This window comes from Pan troglodytes, chromosome 15 (assembly GCF_028858775.2).
Source record: "Pan troglodytes isolate AG18354 chromosome 15, NHGRI_mPanTro3-v2.0_pri, whole genome shotgun sequence".
Taxonomy (NCBI): Eukaryota; Metazoa; Chordata; class Mammalia; order Primates; family Hominidae; genus Pan; species Pan troglodytes.
The window spans coordinates 98,239,593-98,263,292 of NC_072413.2; the positions used below are offsets into that span (position 1 = coordinate 98,239,593).

The window sequence follows — 23,700 nt, forward strand, 5'->3', positions numbered from 1 at the left end:
GCACCGCGAAGGGCGGCAGCCGCGCGACACCGGGCAGCGGGAGGCGGTGGCGGCGGCGGCGGCGCGCTGACGTCACGCGCCGCGGGCCAGCCAGGGCGCGTGCGAGCCGCCCCGCCCCCGGTCCCATCGGCCCCAATCCGGGAGGAGCCCGGCGAGTGGGCGGGGCCGCGGAGGCCAGCGGACAGATCGATTGGCCGAGAGGAGAATCGAGAGGGAGAACGGGCGAGTGGCAGCGAGGCGGGGCGGGCTGAGGCCAGCGCGGAAGTCTCGCGAGGCCGGGCCCGAGCAGAGTGTGGCGGCGGCGGCGAGATCTGGGCTCGGGTTGAGGAGTTGGTATTTGTGTGGAAGGAGGCGGAGGCGCAGGAGGAAGGGGGAAGCGGAGCGCCGACCCGGAGGGCGGGAGGAGGCGCGGCCAGGGCGGGCGGTTGCGGCGAGGCGAGGCGGGGAGCCGAGACGAGCAGCGGCCGAGCGAGCGCGGGCGCGGGCGCACCGAGGCGAGGGAGGCGGGGAAGCCCCGCCGCCGGCGCGGCGCCCGCCCCTTCCCCCGCCGCCCGCCCCCTCTCCCCCCGCCCGCTCGCCGCCTTCCTCCCTCTGCCTTCCTTCCCCACGGCCGGCCGCCTCCTCGCCCGCCCGCCCGCAGCCGAGGAGCCGAGGCCGCCGCGGCCGTGGCGGCGGAGCCCTCAGCCATGGCCTCGGGCGACACCCTCTACATCGCCACGGACGGCTCGGAGATGCCGGCCGAGATCGTGGAGCTGCACGAGATCGAGGTGGAGACCATCCCTGTGGAGACCATCGAGACCACAGTGGTGGGCGAGGAGGAGGAGGACGACGACGACGACGAGGACGGCGGCGGTGGCGACCACGGCGGCGGGGGCGGCCACGGGCACGCCGGCCACCACCACCACCACCATCACCACCACCACCACCCGCCCATGATCGCTCTGCAGCCGCTGGTCACCGACGACCCGACCCAGGTGCACCACCACCAGGAGGTGATCCTGGTGCAGACGCGCGAGGAGGTGGTGGGCGGCGACGACTCGGACGGGCTGCGCGCCGAGGACGGCTTCGAGGATCAGATTCTCATCCCGGTGCCCGCGCCGGCCGGCGGCGACGACGACTACATTGAACAAACGCTGGTCACCGTGGCGGCGGCCGGCAAGAGCGGCGGCGGCGGCTCGTCGTCGTCGGGAGGCGGCCGCGTCAAGAAGGGCGGCGGCAAGAAGAGCGGCAAGAAGAGTTACCTCAGCGGCGGGGCCGGCGCGGCGGGCGGCGGCGGCGCCGACCCGGGCAACAAGAAGTGGGAGCAGAAGCAGGTGCAGATCAAGACCCTGGAGGGCGAGTTCTCGGTCACCATGTGGTCCTCAGGTGAGCGCCGGCCGCGCGCCCCGGCCCCGGGATGTTTTTGTTTTGAAGGGAAGCCATGTTTTATGTGTGTGATGGGCGCCGCCATCTTCTTCGCCAGGGCAAGTATGGCGGCCCCAAAAGATGGCGGGCCGTGCGGCGGCGGGGGCGCGGCGGCGGCGGCGGGCGGCGGGCCGCGAAGATGGCGGCAGGCCGCGGGGGGGAGGGGCCGGCGCCGCCCGGCTAGGCCGCAATGGCGTAGTTTCTCCGAGAGGGGGAAGCGCCGCGCGGGGCGGAGACGGCCGGGGGAGGGGCCGGCGCGCTCGCTCCCCGACGCCCTCGCTCCCCGCGCCCGCATCAACGGGCGCGCCCGCCGGCCCGTTGTGGCGGCAGCTGCGCGCCCCCGGGCCGGGCGGGACGCGGGAGGTCGTTGGCGGGGCTGCGCCGCAGCCTCGCGGGCCAGGGATTGCTGCCTCAGGGACGCGCGCCCCCGCCCCCGCCCGCGCCCGGCGCTGCCGTTACCCCATCGGCCGCTGGAGGGCGCCGCGGGCGCTTGCCCCGCCCGCCCCCAACTTCCCCGGACTCCCAACTGCTCCCCGGTGGCACCTTCCAGAAGGAGGGGGCTTGGCACTCGTGGGCGCCTCCGGCCTCCTTGCTCCCCGCCCACCCAGCGCCGGGCTGGACCCTGCCCCGGCGGTCACGCTCGCCCAAGTCGTCGTTTGCTGCGGGGCGGGACTTGGGGCTGCACGTAGGGCTCGCGTGTGCGGGCTCCGAGCGTCAGTCGGAGCCTGTCACCGCCGTTGCCAGCGAATTCCTGGCCCTTTCGCCTTCCTGCGGTACCTAGTGGAAAGGGCCTGTGAATGTTAGCGAATAATTCTTAGTCACTTACGTTTTGGGAAAGCTTTTTTTTTTCTCCCCTCAAGTATTTAGCTCTTCTGAATAGGTCGGGTTAGTTTACTCAACTGTGGACATTTGCCGGTAAATAAAATCGGGTAGTTTAATTTTAAGCCTCTATGGTTTTTACTTTGTAGAAAGGTATCTATTTTCCCCATGAAAAGAACGATAATAGAAAGCGGGTTTTTTTGAGTTTTGTTTTACTGTTTTAATACTACTTTTAACGAAGGCCTGAAAACCATCTAGAGCAAAAGGATCTTATCTGCCTGTGTAAAATCTGTTTTTACTTCAAAGGCAATTATTCAATGCTGGTTTTTTAGGTCAGTATCCTATTAGTATATTCATATGCTACCTAGCTAAATTGCTGAGATACTAAATAGACTGAGAATAATCCTGCCACCGTAGTTAATCTAATGCCTGTGATGATTACGTTTAGTACTCCATATAAGCGGTGGAGTCTCTTCCCTATAAGTACTTTAAAGCTTCATAAATTCTCAGAACTGAATGGAGACTCAAAATATGGTGACCTTTGCGTATTAAAAGATCGTTAAAATTCGGAGGAATGAATGAAACAAATGAAAAGGCTGGACTGAAAAAGCTAGTTTGTATCTGGTGAAAGCCTCAAGATGAGACAACTACAGCTGGGTGGATCTGTGATTGAAAGAGGCCTGAGCAAAGGGATCTAGGAGCTGTCAAAATCTAATAGGAAGGTGCTAACAGGCGCTGTCCTGCATCCAGGGTGCCTTGTAGAATTCATAGTAGTTTGAGTTTAGCAGAAACTATGTTTAAATGAAACATGAATACTTTAGTACTTAATGGTTATCAAAAGATAATTTCCATGTATTTTGGTAGCTCAAGAGATTACATACTGATCATGTTGGAACTAAAAGTCATGGTTTTGGCCGGGCGCGGTGGCTCACGCCTGTAATCCCAGCACTTTGGGAGGCTGAGGCCGGCGGATCACTTGAAGTCTGGAGTTCGAGACCAGCTGGCCATCATAGTGAAACCCCGTCTCTACTAAAAATATAAAAATTAGCCAGGCGTGATGGCGGGAGCGCGTAATCCCAGCTACTCGGGAGGCTGAGGCAGGAGAATCGCTTGAACCCAGGAGGCAGAGGTTAACAGTGAGCCGAGATTGCACCACTACACTCCAGCCTGGGTGACAGAGCGAGACTCTGTCTCAAAAGGGGGGGGGGGGCGGGGCATTTTTTTTTGTTAATACCAATGAGTAAGGGATGGGGGTTTTAGTTATTGATGAATTTGCAGAATTCAGAATACGATTTGAAATTAGATATTTAGGTAAAGATACATTAACCACAAAAGTAAATTTATTTTTTCTCATAGTGTGTGGAATTAGAGGAATTTAGAAAACCGACATATTTTTACATGATCTGCATTTTATCTTAACAAATTGCTGGTCCACTTTTCCACATCCAGAGAAGTTGGTAGTGTACGGCTTTGCTTGCTGAAGTGGTATGTATGGAGTCAGCCAGTTAGGGGAGAAAGTCTGAGGGGCTTGACTGATGGAAGTCAATTTACAATTAAGTGAGCATTTACAAGTGTGCAAGTGGCTGTTTTGTTTTTTGTTGTTGTTGTTTTTTTTGTTTTTTTTTTTGAGATGGAGTCTCGCTCTGTCGCCCAGGCTGGTGTGCAGTGGCATGATCTCGGCTCATGGCAAGCTCCGCCTCCCGAGTTTACGCCATTCTCCTGCCTCACCCTCCCGAGTAGCTGGGACTACAGGCGCCCACCACCACGCCCAGCTAATTTTTTGTGTTTTTAGTAGAGACAGGGTTTCACCATATTAGCCAGGATGGTCTTGATCTCCTGACCTCGTGATCCGCCTGCCTCGGCCTCCCAAAGTGCTGGGATTACAGGTGTGAGCCACCGCGCCCAGCCAAGTGGCTGCTTTTAAGGTGGCACAGTTTGGGGTTGTTTTCTCGGCCGTTTCTTTTCTTTTCTTTTCTTTTTTTAATTTGAGACAGGGTCTTGCTGTGTTGCCCAGGCTGGAGTGCAGTGTCACGATCTTGGCTCACTGCAACCTTCACCTCCCGGATTCAAGGGATTCTCATGTCTCAGCCTCCCAAGTAGCTGGGATTGCAGGCATCCACCACCACCCCTGGCTATAATGTCCATTTCTTTAAAGCGCTGGTTGTCTAGCTAGTGTGGTAGAGTACGCTGTGCATAAAGGTAGTTGTAAATATTTGATGGCAGTGACATAGGATGGCCTCTTTCTCGGACATGTGTTTTGTGGTAAACTATCCCCCTTACTTTTCCTTGTGATTTGGAATTATTACTAAAGAGAAGCTAAAGAGCTTATGGATAACTCTGCATTTCCCAAGTTCAAATTCTGAAAGTGATTTCATCTTCAGAACTGAAATGACGTGATATACTCAGTATAATTCCATAACAAGTGGAGAAATGAAAGTGGGTTAATTGTTGGGTAAATCTGTATGTATGTGTACATATGGGTTGAGCACGGTGGGCAGCATTACTGCTTTCGTGTACTTGATCTCATTTGATCCTAGGCATGAAGGTTTTAACTACACTTTAGTTTCACTAAAATAGCCCCTTAGTTTGGAATGAACTGTGAAGTAACAGTTTTGCATAAGCCCGAAGCTGAGTTACTTGAAGTCCTTATAAAAATAGTTGTACATACAGGGTATTCCCCGAGGGTCTAGTTACTTCTTAGACCCTCTTGGTTTAAAAAGCAAAAAGATCAGGCTGGGTGCAGTGGCTCACACCTGTAGTCCCAGAACTTTGGGAGGCCAAGGCAGGAGGATCGCTTGAGCCCAGGAGTTCGAGATGAACCTTGGCAATATAGTAAGACCCCGTCTCTGCAAAAAAACAAAAAAACCCACAAAAATTAGCCAGTCATGGTAGCACATGCCTGTAGTCACTCTCAGCTACTTGGTAGATTGAGGTGGGAGGATCGCCTGAGCCTGGGAAATCGAGGCTGCAAGTCAGCGGTGATTACACCACTGTACTCCAGCCTAGGTGACAGTGAGACACTGTCAAAAAAAAAAAAAAAAAAAAAAATTGGCCGGGCGCGGTGGCTGACGCCTGTAATCCCAGCACTTTGGGAGGCCGAGGCGGGTGGGTCACGAGGTCAGGAGATCGAGACCATCCTGCCTAACACGGTAAAACCCTGTCTCTACTAAAAATACGAAAAGAAATTAGCCGGGCGCTGTGGCGGGTGCCTGTAGTGCCAGCTACTCAGGAGGCTGAGGCAGGAGAATGGCGTGAACACAGGAGGCAGAGCTTGCCGTTAGCTAAGATAGCACCACTGCACTCCAGCCTGGGCGACAGAGCAAGACTCCGTCTCCAAAAAAAAAAAAAAAAAAAAAAAAAATTAGTGGGAGTCATCATATTTCTGGAAACCAAATGGATTTCTTTTGCACACATGCCATGTTCCTTTAATTTCCCACAGTAAGAGCACTCTGGTGGGCATCTTTTGAATGTAATATCAGTATAGGAATCTAACAGTTTTTTAGTAGTTTTAGGCCTTATAGGATCCTTAGAGATTGGCTTTTTTTTTTCCTTTTTTACTTTTTTTTTTTTTTTTTTTTTTTTTTTTGAGACGGGGGTCTCACTCTGGCACCCAGGTTTGAGTGCAGTGTGAGATCTCGGCTCACTGCAACCTCCACCTTCCGAGTAGCACGTGCCACCATGCCTGGCTAATTTTGTTGTATTTTTGGTAGAGACGAAGTTTCGCCATGTTGCCCAGGCTTGTCTTGAACTCCTGATCTCAGGTGATTCACCCACCTCGGCCTCCCAAAGTGTTGGGATTACCAACCTGCCCGCCCCCCCCCCCCCCACCCCTTACTTTTTTTTTTTGAGGCAGGGTCTCATTCTGTCACCCAGGCTAGAGTGTAGTGAGACAGTCACGGCTCACGGCAGCCTTAACCTCCCGGGCTGAAGCGATCCTCCCACCTCAGCCTTCCAAGCAGCTGGGACCACAGGCTAATGTTTTAATTTTTTAGGCATGGGATCTCCTTATGTTGCCCAGGCTGGTGTCAAACTCCTGGGCTCCAGCAATCCTCCTTCCTCAGCCTTCCAGAGTGATGGGATTATGGGTGTGAGCCACTGTGCCTGACCTCTTTATTTTTTCCTAAATTTTTAATTGTCATACACATGTTTAGTTTCTTCTGTATTTATTTTTATTTATTTATTTTTTATTTCTTTTTTTTTTTGAGACAGAATCTCGCTCTGTCACCCAGGCTAGAGTGCAGTGGCACGATCTCGGCTCACTGCAAGCTCCACCTCCCGGGTTCACACCATTCTTCTGCCTCAGCCTCCAGAGTAGCTGGGACTACAGGCGCCTGCTGCCACGCCCGGCTAATTTTTTGTATTTTTAGTAGAGATGGGGTTTCACCATGTTAGCCAGGATGGTCTCGATCTCCTGACCTCGTGATCCGCCTGCCTCAGCCTCCCAAAGTGCTGGGATTACAGGCGTGAGCCACTGCGCCCGTCCAGTTTCTTCTGTATTTAACCTGAATATGCTTAACTGTTTAGTGTGTCAGAGAACTCTGTGCATCTGGAGTTTTTTAGTTGTTGCTTTTTAAATTAGAGATGGGGTCTTGCCTTGTTGCCTAGGCTGGCCTTGAATTCCTGGGTTCAGAGTATCTTCCTGCCTCAAATTCCTGAGTAACTGGGACTACAGACACCCAGCTTCAACTATGTTTTGAATAATCTTAATCAATTGCTTTAATGCCAGTGTTTACTTTGGCCTTTTTCACTATATATGATTAATAAACATTTCAGTGTTGATAGATTGGGGCACAGTACTATATATTTTTTCCCTAGATATTAATGCTGTTACATAGGAGTAACAGTTATTGTGGGGTTTTTTGGGTTTTTTTTGAAACGGAGTCTCGCTTTGTTGCCCAGGCTGGAGTGCAGTGGCGCGATCTCGGCTCACTGCAAGCTCCACCTCCTGGGTTCACGACATTCTCCTGCCTCAGCCTCCCGAGTAACTGGGATTACAGACGCGTGCCACCATGCCCGGCTAATTTTTGTATTTTTAATAGAGTCTGGGTTTCTCCATGTTGGCCAGGCTGGTCTCAAACTCCTGACTTCAGGTGATCCACCCACCCCAGCCTCCCAAAGTGCTGGGATTACAGACATGAGCCACCGTGCCCAGCCAGGAGTAACTGTTTTATAACTTAGTTAATTATAAACTAAGCCACTTAACCATTGCATTTAATAGGGAAGATAATGATAAAAACTGAGAATTTAAAACATTTAGTTCAGAGAGAAATTTAGGTGATTTTAAAATCTTGAGATTTCAGGTGGTGAGAAACTGTGACCCTCTCTAAGGCTGTTGATATTTTAATTCGGAGCAGAAGTTGCATTGCCATGTGCATAAACTGCCACATAGATGCCTGAACCCTGGGAACAAGCCAGCATGTCCATGGTCACCCCCACCCCGTTTCCATTTCCATACATGGGTTTTGTGAGGCGAGGCCATCATGTGCATACTGCCTGCCCATGGCTAATGAGGATAGCACAGGTGCAGGGCCAGTGTCCCCCCCATTCTGTCCCGTGCCAGTCAGTACAGCTTGGGTTGCGGGGGACATGTGCCTTCTCAAAGTGCTGGCAGCTGAGTGGCACCTCCTTCACGCCTAGGAGTCGATGGTCCCTCCCCTGGTGTGCCCAGGTTGGCCTCATGCTCCAGGTAGAGAACCCTTGTTTGGACCTTGTTGGGATGTGGGGTGGTGAGACCCCACCTGAGCTGTGACCTTCTGAGAGGAGACAAATTAAACTGCTGAAGGAGAGGCAAAAATAATAATTATTATTCTGTTACACTGAATAGAGAAGCGGCTTGTGCTGGATTAAGCAAAACCTGTAAGACCAGAAAACCATCGATACAAAATCAGTAAATGCAAGGAAGTTGAAATGCATTGAATTTTTCCCAATTTTATAAGTTCAGAAGATGCAGGTTTGCCAAAAATCACTAGTCATGACCGTTTGCCATTCCTCTGTGGGTTTTTCACACCCTCCCTCCCCAGTAGAAACTGCGCTGTTTATCACTAACTAGAGATGCTATAAACATGAATTTCCATGGAGCTAAGCTCAAAAAGCCCTCCAAAGTAATCACTTCACCCCCATGACCTACATAGGGTAGCCTAAGTCATAGATCTCGAATCCTGATCTGGTAGCTCTGAAAGGTTTAGCTTCCTAATAAAGCCTCTTGTGCTGTCAGACTCTCCACTCCGGGTTATTAACCTTGCCTTTTCCCTCCCTCCATCAACAACTGACTCCCCCTAGTGGGAAAAGAAAAATCCGTATCAGGAAAAGGTCAGGGTTCCTGTCCTATCTACAGTTAGTATTTTATAGGCTTTTGGAAGAGGGTAAATTCTTTAAAACATCCATGTCGGACTCCTAGGTGGATATTTACAAAAGGCATTTCTATTTTGTTTTTGAAACCTGCTTAACAAGGTCAGTCTGTTTTAAGGCTGGGAAACTTAGGTTATATTAGCAAAGCAGTTATTGCAATGAATGTTACTTAGTATTTGCATTCTTTTATTTAACTCTTGATCTGCTCAGGTGACCATTTTTATTCTCTCTGTGCTCTTACTACTTCCAATAGGAAGAGTAAGCAAAAATGAATTTTTCTTTTTTTCTTTTTTTTTTTTTTCGAGACAGGGTCTCACTTTGTCACCCAGTCGGGAGTACAGTGGCACAATCTCAGCTCATTGCAGCCTCGACCTCCTGGGCTCAAGCAGTCCTCCTGCCTCAGTGCCCCAAGAGCTGGGACTACAGGCACGCACCACCAGGCATGGCTAATTTTTTGTAGAGACAGGGTTATCAGAATCATGACTTGGATGCAGAAGATAACATTCATGTAATTACTGCAGAGTATTAGGAAGAGCCAAGGGAGATGTTAGAAGTTAGCTGATTGTTGGGGGGCTTGCATCTTTTCATGTGTGATGGACTTTCATAACAGCACGTAAGGGGAGCCAAGCCATTTCCTCGTTCTAAGTATCTTCTCAGTAGGTTCCATTCTGTTTAACTTCATGAATAATTATCAAGAACAGAAAGCCAGCAGCATCATATTTCCTCTCTAGAGGGGACTGACCTTGAGATCTTTGTAAAATGAGTTGGGGTAGCGGTATCCTTAAAGTCACTTTGAATCTTTATAGCGGGAAATTCTATTCCTTTACAAACAGAACAATATAGTCAATTTCTTTCTTTCTTTCTTTTTTACAGAGTCTTACTCTGTTGCCCAGGCTGGAGTGCAGTGGTTTGATCTGGCTCACTGCAACCTCTGCCTCCCGAGTTCAAACAATTTTCGTGCCTCAGCCTCCTGAGTAGCTGGGATTACAGGTGTGCACCACCACGCCCGGCTAATTTTTTTTTTTTTTTTTGAGACAGTCTCGCTCTGTCACCCAGGCTGGAGTGCAGTGGCACGATCTCGGCTCACTGCAAGCTCCGCTTCCCAGGTTCATACCATTCTCCTGCCTCAGCCTCCCAGGTAGCTGGGACTACAGGCACCCACCACCACGCCTGGCTAATTTTTTTTCTTTGTATTTTTTAGTAGAGATGGAGTTTTACCGTATTAACCAGGATGGTCTCGATCTCCTGACCTGATGATCCGCCCACCTTGGCCTCCCAAAGTGCTGGGATTATAGGCATGAGCTACTGTACCCAGCCTACTCAATTTCTTAAAGCAAGAGTCTTCCATTTTAACATGACCTGGCAAATGAGATATTAGGAACTCTTGAGAAAAAAAAATTTTTTTGAGACGGGTTTTTGCTATGTTGCTGAGACTGGAGTGCACTGGCTATTCACAGGTGTGATCATTGTGTGCTACAGCCTTGAACTCCTGGGCTCAGGCGGTTCTCTGGCCTCAGCCTCCCTAGTAGCTGGGACTAGAGGTGTGTGCCATTCCACCCAGCTTGAGTAAAATTCTTTTTTTTTTGAAACGGTGTCTCGCTCTGTCACCCAGGCTGGAGTGCACTGGCGCGATCTCGGCTTACTGCAAGCTCTGCCTCCCGGGTTCACACCATTCTCCTTCCTCAGCCTCCCGAGTAGCTGGGACTACAGGCGCCCACCACCATACCTGGCTAATTTTTTTGTATTTTTAGTAGAGACGGGTTTCACCGTGTTAGCCAGGATGGTCTTGATCTCCTGACCTCATGATCGGCCCGCCTTGGTTTCCCAAAGTGCTAGGATTACAGGCGTTAGCCATCACGCCCAGCCAAGTAAAATTCTTAATAGCCATTCAGTTACTTTGGTTTTACACAGTGGTTTCAAATGTGGTTTAGCATTAAAGCAATATAAATGGTTGTTTGTGATGGACTCTTTCTCCTGTAATTTATTTTTTTTATTTTTTATTTTTGGGAGACAGAGTTTTGCTCTGTTGCCCAGGCTGGAGTGCAGTGGCAAGATCTCGGCTCACCTGCAACCTTCACCTCCTGGGTTCAAGCGATTCTTCTGCCTCAGCCTCCTGAGTAACTGGGATTACAGACTTGCACTACTACACCCAGCTAATTTTTACTTTACTTTTACTCTACTCTACTTTTAGTAGAGATGGAGTTTCACCATGTTGGCCAGGCTGGTCTTGAACTCCTCACCTCAAGTGATCTGCCTGCCTCAGCCTCCAAAGTTCTGGGATTACAGGCGTGAGACACCGTGCCTGGCTTTCTTGTGTAAATTAATTCCCCTTCTCAAATAGAAGATCTGTGAGTCAGGGAAAGGGGCTGCCATTGCTGTGCAAGAAGCTGTTCTGTTGGTGTCAGGACCTGTCTTTTCAGGAGAGTATTGAACTTTGAATATTGAGTGAATGAATGGCTGGAATTTGTGCTGTAAGGCAGAATCAGGGCTTATACCAAAATACTATTTTGGTCTATTCCTGTATAGGTGGAAAAGAAGTATTAGGGATAGAGAGAAGGTGCAGAAGGTTCTGTTTTAGAAGCAGCATGGGCTTTTAGAGTCAATTCTCAATTCAAATCTCAGATTTGCTACTTACCGTTTTTTTTTGTTTTTTGTTTTTGAGACAGAGTCTTGCTCTGTCGCCCAGACTGGAGTGCAGTGGCATGATCTCAGCTCACTGCAACCTCCGCCTCCCAGGTTCAAGCAATTCTCCTACTTCAGGTTCCTGAGTAGCTGGGACTGCAGGTGCCTGCCACCACACCTGGCTAATTTTGTATTTTTAGTAGAGATGGGGTTTCTGCATGTTGGTCAGGCTGGTCTCGAACTCCCGACCTCAGGTGATCTGCCCGCCTCAGCCTTCCAAAGTGCTGGGATTACAGGCGTGAGCCACTGCACCCGGCCTACTTACTGCTCTTTAGATACATTGCTTGTCATTTCTGAGGTCAGTTTCTTCAGCCAAAAACATAGGGTTTAATACCTTAAAGATATTGTTTGGATTGAGAAATGTGACAGTTGCCAGAATGAGACAGGTACTTAATAAAGGATAGTATCCTTTCTTAAGGTCTTTATTAGTGGGAAAAACTGGGAAACAACCTATGTCTGATTTTTGCCTGTTGCTAAGCAGTGAATCGCAAATGTTTAGCTCTCCCCTGTTTCAGTGAAAGGTTGGGTGATGGCAGCGGTGACTCTTTTTTGTCTTTTTTTGCCAGAAGTAACCTGGAGTGGCCTAAGATAGAAGGTGTGGAGAAACAAAATCTAGCCAAACATATACATGCATACATACATAGGTAAATATCTCAGTTGGTGAAGGTGAATATAGAAAATTGGGATCACAGGAAAAATTACCATCAACCCTAATGAGGTTACTGGCAGTCAAAATTAAAAAAAAAGGAACTTATACTACCTTCATCTGATATTAATTCTGAGGAGATAAAATGTTTCTTAGGAATGAATTCCTTTGTGTATGAGGGGGACCACTGAGTGGTAGTACTGGCATTTTTCAGCCAATGTGACAAATTTCACAGTGCTGTCTTAGAGATGCCTAAAAAATGTATTAAGGAACGTGGCTGGGCATGGTGCACTTTTGGAGACTGAGGTGGGAGGATCTGAGGCCAGGAGTTTGAGACCAACCTGGGCAACATAGTGAGACCTTGTCTCCACAGAAAATTAAAAAAAAAAAAAAAGCCAGGCATGGTGGCATGTGCTTTTGTAGCCCCAGCTACCCAGGAGGCTGACGTGGGAGAATCACCTGAGCCCAGGAGGTCAAGGCTGCAGTGAGCTCCACTCCAGCCTGGATGACATAATGAGATTCTGTCTCAAATGAAAAGAGAGAGAGAGAAATAATATATAAGGCCTTTGATTTTTCTGATTAACATATTGACTAACTGGTTGACTGGTTGACTGAATAATGACTCCCAATATAGCCAGATCCTAATTCTTGGAACCTGTGGGTGTTAACCTTATTTGCAAGTGTGATTAAACCAGGGCTCTTGGAATAGGGAGAGTAGCCTGGTTTATCCAGGTGGGTACCAAATGTAATCACACAAGTGTCCTTGTATTCACAGGAAGGCGGTGGGAGATTGACTGCCAAAGAGGAAGTAGGAGAGGTGTGAGAGGTTGGAGTCCAGTGAAGAGAAGGGGTCAAGGAATGTAGGCAGCCTTCAGAAGCTAGAATATGTGAGGGACCAGATTCTCCACTGAAGCTGCCAGAAGGAACCCACACAACGACTTTATAGCTCTGAAACTGATTCTCACTGCTGGCCTCTAGAACTATAAGAGAATAAATTCCTGTTGTTTCAAACCACCAAATTGGTGGTAGTTTGTTACAGTGGTAATAGGAAACTAATACATGTGCTAGCATCACCTGTATACTTCATTCTGCAGGAACTTGGCAAGTCCCTGTTATGTGCAAGGCACAAGACCTACTACTGTTCCCCCTTAAACCTAGGAGAGGGGGGAAGTGGAATAAAGGGCTTTTTTTGCACACTACTCAATTTCCCAGACATGATGGTTGGCATTTAACATGTTACCTTGTTTTAGCCTTATAAGATCAGTGGTATCCTTCCTCCCTCCCTCCCTTTGTCCCTTCCTCCCCTCCCCTCCCTTTGCTTCTCTTTCTTCTCTTTATTTCTTTGTAGAGGCAGGGTTTTCTCTTTGTTGCTCAGGCTGGTCTCTAATTCCTGGCCTCAAGAGATCCTCCTGCCTCGGCCTCCCAAAGTGCTGGGATTACAGGTGTGAACTCCTGTGCCTGGCCTCATTGTTTAGTAAATGAGGAAACCAGGCAAGGTTAAGAGTAGAGGCTGGAGTGACAGGAATGAATGGCTTCTTGAAGGGAAGAGATCTTAATTTGGGTTTTGGAGAGTGGACTGGGCTTAGGGTAGGTCATGAGAGGAAGGCAAGAGGGTAAATTGTATTGAGTACCTTTTACTAGACACTGAGAAAACCACTTTGCTTGGAGCGTGGAGGGCAGGTGAGACTCCATCTTTTTACTTCTCTGGACTTGTAGAGTGCTTCTAGCCTTTCCATTTATTTAGTTCCTTAATTATATCTTTTTGACTGGAAATTGGAGTCTACAAACTCAGTCTTTTGCTTTGCTCCTCAAACTAGACTTGGAGTGATTATTGCTTTGGTAACATAGAAGAACACTGAGCAGCTGGGAGATTGGGATGGGCCAGCGGCTTATTTATACAATACCTTTAACCTTCTGAATAGTACCATATGCAGAAATAGAAACTTTTAAATGTGAGTTAATTGTCCTTCCACATATATGACTAGTGTTGGCTAGATTTTGTTTTTCCACACATTCTATCTTAGGCCAAGTTAGTCTTGGTCTAGTTGTTTTAGGTCATTGCATTTAGCCAGAGTGTTAGTGAGCATTGTAGTCACCTAATTGACAGTTTTGGGTAGAAGTTCCTAACATGATGGTTGCCCACATCACCTTACCCCCTTTGAATCAATGACTGTATTCTCAGCTTTTTCCAAATAGGAATTCTGAGATTTGGCTTTAATTGGCCTTGCCCACTTGTGTTCTGGTAATTAGCAATTGTAAACTTAAGTTATATTGGTTAAAGAAACCCATTGCAGGCCAGGCATGGTGGCTCACACCTCTAACCCCAGGGATTTGGGAGGCCAAGGCAGGAGGATCACTTGAGCCCAGGAGTTCAAGACTAGCCTGGGCAACATAGTGAGACCCCCATCTCTACCAGGAAAAAAAAAAATCAACTGGGTGTGGTGGTGTGGTGCACCTGTGGTCTCAACTACTGGTGGAGTGGGGTTGCTGGAGGATCACTTGAGCCAGGGAGGTTGAGGCTGCATTGAGCAGTGATAGTGCCACTGCACTCCAGCCTGGACAACAGAGTGAGACCCTGTCTCAAAGGAAAAGAAAGAAAGAAACCCATAGAAACTTCTAATGGGGTTAACTATGTCCTGTGAAACAATAAAATATCCTGTCCTCAAGGGAAACTCCAGCAAGGAATAGACATACAACAATTTTTTAATGACCTATAGTGTCTCCAAACAATTTTTAAAGCAGATTTAGATACTTTGCTTCCTGAACATGTTTTACCTAGATGTACATTTGATATTACCCCATCGCTAGTCAATAGAAATCAGTAACATTCATAGCATAATTTGACATTCAAAGTGGATCAGTAAACACTCTCCTCTATGTAGCAAATCTTTTTCAGTAGTAATTATGAAGGGAATAGTATTTTTAGTAGCAATGGAGTTTTGCCGTGTTAGCCAGGCTAGTCTTTTTTATTTTTTGAGACAGAGTCTCGCTCTGTTGCCCAGCCTGGAGTGCAGTGGCGTGATCTCGGCTCACTGCAACCTCTGCCTCTCAGGTTCAAGCTATTCTCCCACCTCAGCCACCCGAATAGCAGGGATTACAGGTATGTGCCACCATGCCCAACTAATTTTTGTATTTTTAGTATTGATGGAGTTTCACCTTACCTCAGGTGACCAGCCTGCCTCAGCCTCCCAAAGTGCTGGGATTATAGGCGTGAGCCAGTGTACCCAGCCAACCAGGGTAATCTTGAACTCCTGGCCTCGGGTGATCCGCCCACCTCAGCCTCCCAAAGTACTGGGATTCAGGCATGAGCCACTGCGCTGGGCCAGGGTTAATACTTTTTAACAAAGATTTTTATTATTATTTTTTATAATTTTCTTTTTTTGAGATGGAGTCTCACTGTTGTCAGCTCAGGGTGGAGTGCAATGGCATGATCTCAGCTCACTGCAACCTCTGCCTCCTGGGTTTTAGCAGTTCTCCTGCCTTGCCTTCCCAGTAGCTGAGATTACAGGTGCCCGCTACCACACCTATAATCTTTTTTTTTTTTTATATTTTTGCTAGAGATGGGGTTTCACCATGTTGGCCAGGCTGGTCTCGAACTCCTGACCTCAGGTGATCCACCCGCCTCGGCCTCTCAAAGTGCTGGGATTATAGGCGTGAGCCACCACACGTGGCCAAGATATTTTTTTGAACAAAGAAAGAAACATATGTACATATGGCCTGTAATGTAATAAATAAAAATTACTAGCTTCTTTTACAGCATCATAAATTTCTATTCTATTTGGTAAAAACTTCTGATTTTCTTTTTGCAAAAATTAGCAAAATGGCCAAATGATAGCAAATATTGACATTATTTAATGTATTGCTTTATTGTGTGTCCAGCTTGTGAAAATGAGGCAGGTCAAATATTGTCCTCTTGATTTCTTCTGGCAACAAAAGCCAGTGTCTTTTGTCATTTCTCTAGAAGTCTTTTTGCAGCTTTTTCCTATATGTTTCTTTTCTCTTTTCTCTTTTCTTTTCGACGGAGTCTTACTCTGTCGCCCAGGCTGGAGTGCAGTGGCGCAATTTCAGCTTACTGCAAACTCTACCTCCCAGGTTCAAGCGGTTCTTTCGCCTCAGTCTCCCGAGTGGCTGGGATTAAAGGCACACGCCACCACACCTGCTAAATTTTGTATTTTTAGTCAAGATGGATTTTTGCCATGTTGGCCGGGCTGGTCTCGAACTCCTGACCTTAGGTGATCAGCCCACCTTGGCCTCCCAAAGTGCTAAGATTACAGGTGTGAGCCACCATACCTAGCCTATTTTATTCTTTTTTTTTTTTTTTTTTTTTTTTTTTTGAGTCGAAGTCTCACAGTGTCGCCCGGGCTAGAGTGCAGTGGTGTGATCTTGGCTCACTGCAACCTCCGCCTCCCGGGTTCAAGCAATTCTCCTGCCTCAGCCTCCCAAGTTAGCTGGGATTACAAGCGCCCGCCACCACGCCCAGCTAATTTTTTTTTTTTTTTTTTTTTTTTTTGGTATTTTTAGTAGTGACGGGATTTCACTATGTTGGCCAGGCTGGTCTCAAACTACTGACCTCGTGATCCACCCACCTTGGCCTCCCAAAGTGCTAGGATTACAGATGTGAGCCACTGTGCCCAGCCAGCCTATTTTCTTATATTTTCTTGTTCACAATTTCTGTGCAGTGGTCTTTGGAGAGTTCTAGTTATCTTCCTTGTAGGAAACACTGTTTTTTAAGGAATAAGTCATAAATGTGATAACGTGTGTCTTAAATCTGTATCTTATGAGAATATACAATAACCACAAAAATTATTTCAAACTTAGACCAACAAAATATTTTTTATTTTAAGGCAAGAAACTGATATTATTTGAAAGTGTGGGAGGGCCGGGCACGGTGGCTCATGCCTGTAATCCCAGCAGTTTGGGAGGCTGAGGTGGGCGGATCACCTGAGATCAGGAGTTAGAGACCAGCCTGGCCAACATGGTGAAACCCCATCTCTGCTAAAAATACAAAAAATAGCTGAGCGTGGTGGTGTGCCCCTGTGATCCCAGCTACTTGGAAGGCTGAGACAGGAGAATCACTTGAACCAGGGAGGCAGAGGTTGCGGTGAGCCAACATTGCACCACTGCACTCCAACCTGGGGGGGACAGAGCGAGACTCCATCTCAGGAAAAATAAATAAATAAGTGTGGAATGTGGTAATGATCAAGAGTACACTTATTTTCAGCCAGTTTTATTATGGTTTTAAAATTATGTACAGACCATGCAGCCTCTCTTGTCTGTGCTTAGGGCAAACTGCTTTTGCTGTATGCCACTTGGCACTTGATACGTCACTGAGTACAGTTTTCTTTAGACAGAGCTAGTTGTCTCCCTACTTGTGGACATCTCTCTTCAGTCTCCTTTGCAAAGTCTTCCTCATTCTCTTAATATTAGAATTGTTCAGGTTTTGATTCTAATCCTTCTCCTCTCTGACTGTATTCTTTTTCAGTAGATAATCTTAAAATGTCTTTCTGGGGCTTTCAATGCAGTCTGAGTCAGGCATGGTATTGTGGGCCTGTAGTCCCACCTACTTGGGAGGTTGCAGCAGGAGGGTCACTTGAGTCCAGGAGTTCGAGGCTGCAGTGAGCTATGATCATGCAGACTATGATCACTCTAGTCTGGTCAACAGAGCCAGACCCTGTCACACACACACACAAAAATCTATATGCCAGTGATTCTCACAGATTACGATATAATTCTCTCTGACCTAGGTTTCTTATCCCCTATACATGCATATTTAGTTGCCTTTTTGAGGTCTGCCCATTAGATTTTGCACAGATACCTCAAACCAAAGAGGAACTCTAAATCTTCTGCACATCATCTCTTTCCCACTCTTGTCCTCCATCTCAGCAAATGACACCACCATCTTCTAAAAATTAGAAGCAAGAAACTCAGGTGGCATACTTGGCATCCCTGTTCCTCCCCAACCCATCTGATTAATTATCTAGCCATGTTTATTTCTCCATCCATTAACAGATGGACAAAATGGTATGTATGTACAGAATATTATTCAGCCATGAAGAGGAATGGAATGTTGTTATATGTTACAACAGGTGGGTCTTAAAAACATTATGCTTAGTGAAATAAACCAGGCATGGATGGCAAATACTGTATGATTCAACTGGTATGAGGTACCTGAAATAGGCAAATTCATAGAGACAGAAAGTAGAATTGAGGTTAGCAGGTGCTGAGGGGAAGTGAAAGTTCTTGCATAATGGGTATAGAGTTTTTTGCGGGAATGAAGAAAATATTTTGGGTATAGATAGTGGTGATGGTTACACATTCTGAATGTATTAAATGGCACTGAACTGTACACTTACATACGGTTAAAATGATAAGTATTATGGTAATGTATATTTTACCACAATTTTTTTTTTTTTTTTTACGAAAACCGTGGAAATATAGAGGTTGGATTTGGCCAACTGGTTGTACTAGTTGATTCCTGATATAGGTCATAAAGTCTTGTCAGCGTCTACTTTAGGCTTCTTTCATATTTTTTTTGGTTTCTGATTCTGAATTATTTTAGTGACCATCCTGAGGGTTCTTGATATTCTTCAGTGTTGGTAGTGTATGCCACTTGCACTTGATATGTCGCTAAGTTCTCTTTAGACAGAGCTAGTTGTCTCCCTACCTGTGGATATACCTCTTCAGTCTCCTTTGCAAAGTATTCCTCAGTCTTTCAATATTGGAATTGCTCAGATTTGGGTTCTGAGCCCCACTCAAGAAGTATTTCCTCATTTGACTTCCCTCACTAGACTGTAAGTTCCTTGAGAGCAGATACTTTGTTTCTAGCTTTTATTCCCAGTGCCCAGAACAATGCCAGGCACATAGGAGGCCCTCAATATGTGTAGAACTAATGATAATAATCATTTAGCCTGTGATTCCTTTATGCCATGAGTTCAGTCTTCTGTCTCAGCACACTTGAGACATGCCCTCTGGGGTAGACTGCATGTTTGTGTCTCTCCCAGATTCATGTGTTGAAATCTTAACCCCCAATGTGATGGTATTAGAGGGTAGGTCCTTTGGAAGGTAATTTAGGTCTGAGGGTAGAACCCTAATGCATGGGATTAGTGCCCTATAAAAGAGACTCCAGAGTGCTAGCCCTCTGGTTCTCTCTATGCTATGTGAGAAGACAGTGTGAAGATGGCTATCTGCAAACCAGGGAGTAGGTCCTCACCAAGAACACCACCATGCTGGCACCTTGATCTTGGACTTCTAGCTTCCTAACTGTGGGAAATAAATGTTGCCTTAAGCCACCTAATCTATATTTTTGTTGTAGCAGCCCAAATGGATTAAGACACTTTCATCAGTAGCTTATTCAGAGTAGCACTGATTCTCAACATTGCTATCATTCTGTATCAGAAATATAAAACATGGCCCACACCTGTAATCCCAGCACTTTGGTAGGCCAAGGCGGATTGCTTCAGCCCAGGAGTTCGAAACCAGCCTAGGTAACATAGTGAGACTACATCTCTACAAAAAATAAAATTAGCTGGGCATGGTGGTGCCTGTCTGTGGTCCCAGCTACATGGGAGGCTGAGGTGGAAGGATTGCTTGAACCTTGGAGGTCAAGGCTGCAGTGAGCCATGATTGCTCCACTGCACTCCAGCCTGGACAATAGAGGGAGACTGTGTCAAAAAAAAAAAAAAAAAAAAGAAAGAAAGAAAAGAAAAGAAAGAAATATAAAACATGAGGACAAATAGCTCCCTTGGCCACCAAAGTATTTCTGTACCCCGTGAAAGTTTTGATGTAGAAGTAGATGTGCCAGGCTAGAGGGATGGGCACGTGCAGGGGGTGTCAGTAGGAGCAGGCAGCCCTGGGAACAGGAATGAAATTAAAGAATTTGAGTCCTGGGTTTGTGTCTTAGGGTCAGTAACCATATTTCCTGTCTCTTTTTCGGAATACATCCAGCTATTTTTTTCCTAGGCCCCACCTAAGAATAGATAGTCTTCATCTGTGAATGGATAACCTTGGGTATATTATCACTAGTGTTCTTTCTGAACAAGAGGCAGCAGAGCTTAACAGTTAAGCATATAAATCTTAGGGGTAGACTTCATGAGTTTTTTGTATTTTTAGTAGAGACGGTTTCACCGTGGTCTCGATCATCCTGACCTCGTGGATCCGCCTGCCTCAGCTTCCCAAAGTGCTGGGATTACAGGCGTGAGCCACCACGCCCGGCCCTCATGAGTTTACATCTGCCACTTCCTAGCAAGTTAACCCTGAGCAGGTTACTTAACCTCTCTGTGCCTGCGCATTCTCCTCAGTAAAATGAAAAAAATCTGTGATTCCTTGTAATGATGTATAATTATATTTCCTAGAATGAAGAGTGGTGGAATTAGAGTCATTTAAAGTTTACAATTGTATTCAGTGCTTTTCATTGCTGAGAGTGATTGAACTTGATAATGACCACTTGAATCAAATGGAACCTACGTTCTATCTTGATCTTCCTCTCATACTCCAGCTTTGCTCTGAGGTCAGAAAGCTGTGTGCTAAGCAGTTATATGTAGTTTTTGGTGGTTGTAGATTTCGTTTTGGTTTGGTTGTTGGTCTTGATTTTTAGCACTGGTGGAAAGGTAATTCAAGGTAAAAGTTGAAGCCAGTTTCACTTCTGAAATATTTTATTTTACTACTTTTGGTGAGACAGACAATTTGAGAAGCAAAAACTTGCAGTTAGCCTTGAAAATTTCGGAGTACCTATTTCTAATTTAGGCATCAAAGGTAGAAGAAGACTTGTTTTTGGCCTCTGGGCACTTCTGCTCTACCTTAAGAGGCAAGACCCGCCAGGCACTGTGGCTCCCAGCACTTTGGGAGGCCAAGGCGGGTGGATCACGAGGTCAAGAGATCGAGACCATCCTGGCCAACATGGTGAAACCCTGTTTCTACTAAAAATACAAACAATTAGCTGGGCATGGTGGTGTGTGCCTGTAGTCCCAGCTAATCGGGAGGTGGAGGCAGGAGAATCACTTGAACCTGGGAGGCGGAGGTTGCAGTGAGCTGAGATTGTGCCACTGCACTCTAGCCTGGGTGACAGAGCGAGACTCCGTCTCAAAAAAAAAAAAAAAAAAAAGAGGCAAGACCAACAAAAATTCAAACTGGAATGATTGAGTCTGTCAGGGAATAATCTAGGAGCTCAAAGAAAAGGTAGGAATCAAGACTGAACTGATAAAATCAACATGCCCTCAAATTCTCTAGAATTTGAGCTAGACTTTGGAGGGGAGGCTGGGTTGAGAAGAGAGGTGGTAAGAGAGAGCAAAACTCACACTTACTGAAAACCTCCTGCCATGCACTTGTGAATTTAACCCGTGAGAAAAGCTGGTTAGAATATAGAAGGCATGTGCAAAGGAGAAATAGAAGGTAAGACCAGGTATGTTGTTAAAGTGGGACCAGACAGCATTGGACCCAGAATGCCAGATTGAAATAATTTACAGCAGCACTGAAGGGATTATACCATGGGTGAGAATATATCAGCTATATTTTCTGTGCCAGTTTATCCTTTGCAGTATCACTAGAGAAAATAATTGTGAAAATCAATTAAGAAACTACTACAGTCATTTAGGTTTGAGATAATAGGAAATAAGTTGATGGCAGTGAATCAAAGAGGGAAGACTGGTGTTTTTTGTTTGTTTGTTTGTTTGTTTTGAGACGGGGTCTTGCTCTGTTGCCCAGGGTGGAGTGCAATCTCGGCTCACTGCAGCCTCCACTTCCCGGGTTTAAGCAATTCTCTTGCCGCAGCCTCCCGAGTAGCTGGGCTTACAGGCGCCCGCCACCACACCTGGCTAATTTTTGTATTTTTAGTAGAGTTGGGGTTTCATCATGTTGGCCAGGCTGGTCTTGAACTCCCAAAATGCTGGGATTACAGGCATGAGCCACTGTGGCCTGGCCGAGAGATCTTTTAAAGGGGATCAATAGGATTTGGTGTCTGAGATATGGGAAATGAATTATATGGGGTCTGAATATATGAATATATATATATATATATATACACACACACACACACACACACACACATATATATGTATTTTTTTTTTCTTTTTTGAGACAGAGTCTAGCTCTGTCACCCAGGCTGGAGTACAGTGGCACAATCTCTGCTCACTGCAAGCTCTGCCTCCCGGCTTCAAGCGATTCTCCTGCCTCAGCCTCCTGAGTAGCCGAGACTACAGGCGCCCGCCACCACGCCTGGCTAATTTTTTGTATTTTAGTAGAGACAGGGTTTCATTGTATTAGCCAGGATGGTCTCGATCTCCTGACCTCGTGATCCACCTGCCTCGGCCTCCCAAAGTGCTGGGATTACAGGTGTGAGCCACCGTGCCTGGCCCTTTTTTTTTTTTTTGAGGCAGAGTCTTGCTCTAGACTGAGGTTGCAGTGATGTGGTCACGGCTCACTACAGCCTCGACCTCCTGGGCTCAAGTGATTGTCTTGCCTCAGCCTCCCAAGTAGCTGGGACTACAGGCATGCACCCCATGCCTGGCTGATTTTAATTTTTTTGTGGAGATGGGGTCTGTCCCTTTGTTGCCCAGGCTGGTCTAGGAACTTCTGGGCTTAAGTGATCCTCCTGTCTTGATCTCCCAGAGTGCTGGGATTACAGGCATGAGCCACTGCACCTGGCCTATTTTTTGTAACCTGTTGGATTTGAGATGATAGTAAGACATACAAATAGAGATGTCGTACATTTCTTTGAACATATGCTTATTTATTTTTATTTTTTGCTTTGTTTTTTTGAGACAGACTCTCACTCTGTCACCCAGGCTGGAGGGCATTGGCATGATCTCAGCTCACTGCAAACTCTGCCTCCCAGTTCAAGCAATTCTCCTGCCTCAGCCTCCTGAGTAGCTGGTATTACAGGCATGCACCACCATGCCTGGCTAATTTTTGTATTTTTAAGTAGAGATGGGGTTTCGCCGTGTTGGCCAGGCTGGTCTCAAACTCCTGATTGCAAGCAATCCACCGCCTCGGCCTTCCAAAGTGCTGGGATTATAGGCATGAACCACTGGTGCTGGGCCGAACATATATTTGTTGAGGGCCAGCTATGTGCAGATTTTGAACAAGGCTCTGTAAATGCACGGGATCAAAACTGACCAACCTCCATGTCCATATGCAGCTTACAGTCTAGTGGGAGGATGACAAAAATCACACAGCTATAATTACAAATTTTAGTCAATGGAAATTGCATGAATAAACACCTTGAGGTTAGGATAGATGGGCCATGATACAACTGGGGAGCTAAAGGGCCAAAATAGAGGAGTGAAGAGGGAGGAGGCTGGAGAGGTAGCAAGAGACTAGCTAAGAGGTGAAGGCTATGAAATCAGATTTGAATCAGCACCACTGAATTGGTAGTTACCAGGAAATGTGTGTGGTGTGAGTGAAAAGCCGAAATCTAGGCTGGGTGTGGTGGCTCATGCCTGTAATACGAGGACTTTAGGAGGCCAAGGCAGGAGGATCGCTTGAGTGCATGTGTTCCAGACCAGCCTGGGTAACATTGTGAGACCCTGTCTCTACAATAAATAAAAATAATTAGCTGGGTGTGGTGGCACCTGCCTGTAGTCCCAGCTACTCAGGAGGCTGAGGTGGGGGGATTGCTTGAGCCCAGGAGTTTGAGGCTGAATGAGCCGTGATTGTGATTGGGCCACTGCACCACTGCACTCCAGCCTGGGTGACAGAGTGAGACCGTTCTCCAAAAAAAAAAAAAAAAAGGGAGAGGGGAGAACAAATTGAGCTGGTGGCTATAAATCACCCCATTTAAGAAGTTACTGGTGAAAGCAGTTTTTGTA

The 23,700-nt window shown here is 46.9% G+C and overlaps 1 protein-coding gene across 1 annotated transcript in view; it reads left to right on the plus strand.

Annotated features, from left to right (window-relative positions):
• Positions 1 to 271: 271 nt before the first annotated feature.
• YY1 (YY1 transcription factor) overlaps positions 272 to 23,700 on the plus strand; it is a 44,042-nt gene continuing 20,613 nt past the window's right edge. The window contains exon 1 of the mRNA XM_009428472.5: positions 272 to 1,365. Coding sequence (XP_009426747.2) covers positions 687 to 1,365 — 679 coding nt within the window. The 5' untranslated portion in view covers positions 272 to 686. The remainder of the gene's footprint in view (positions 1,366 to 23,700) is intronic.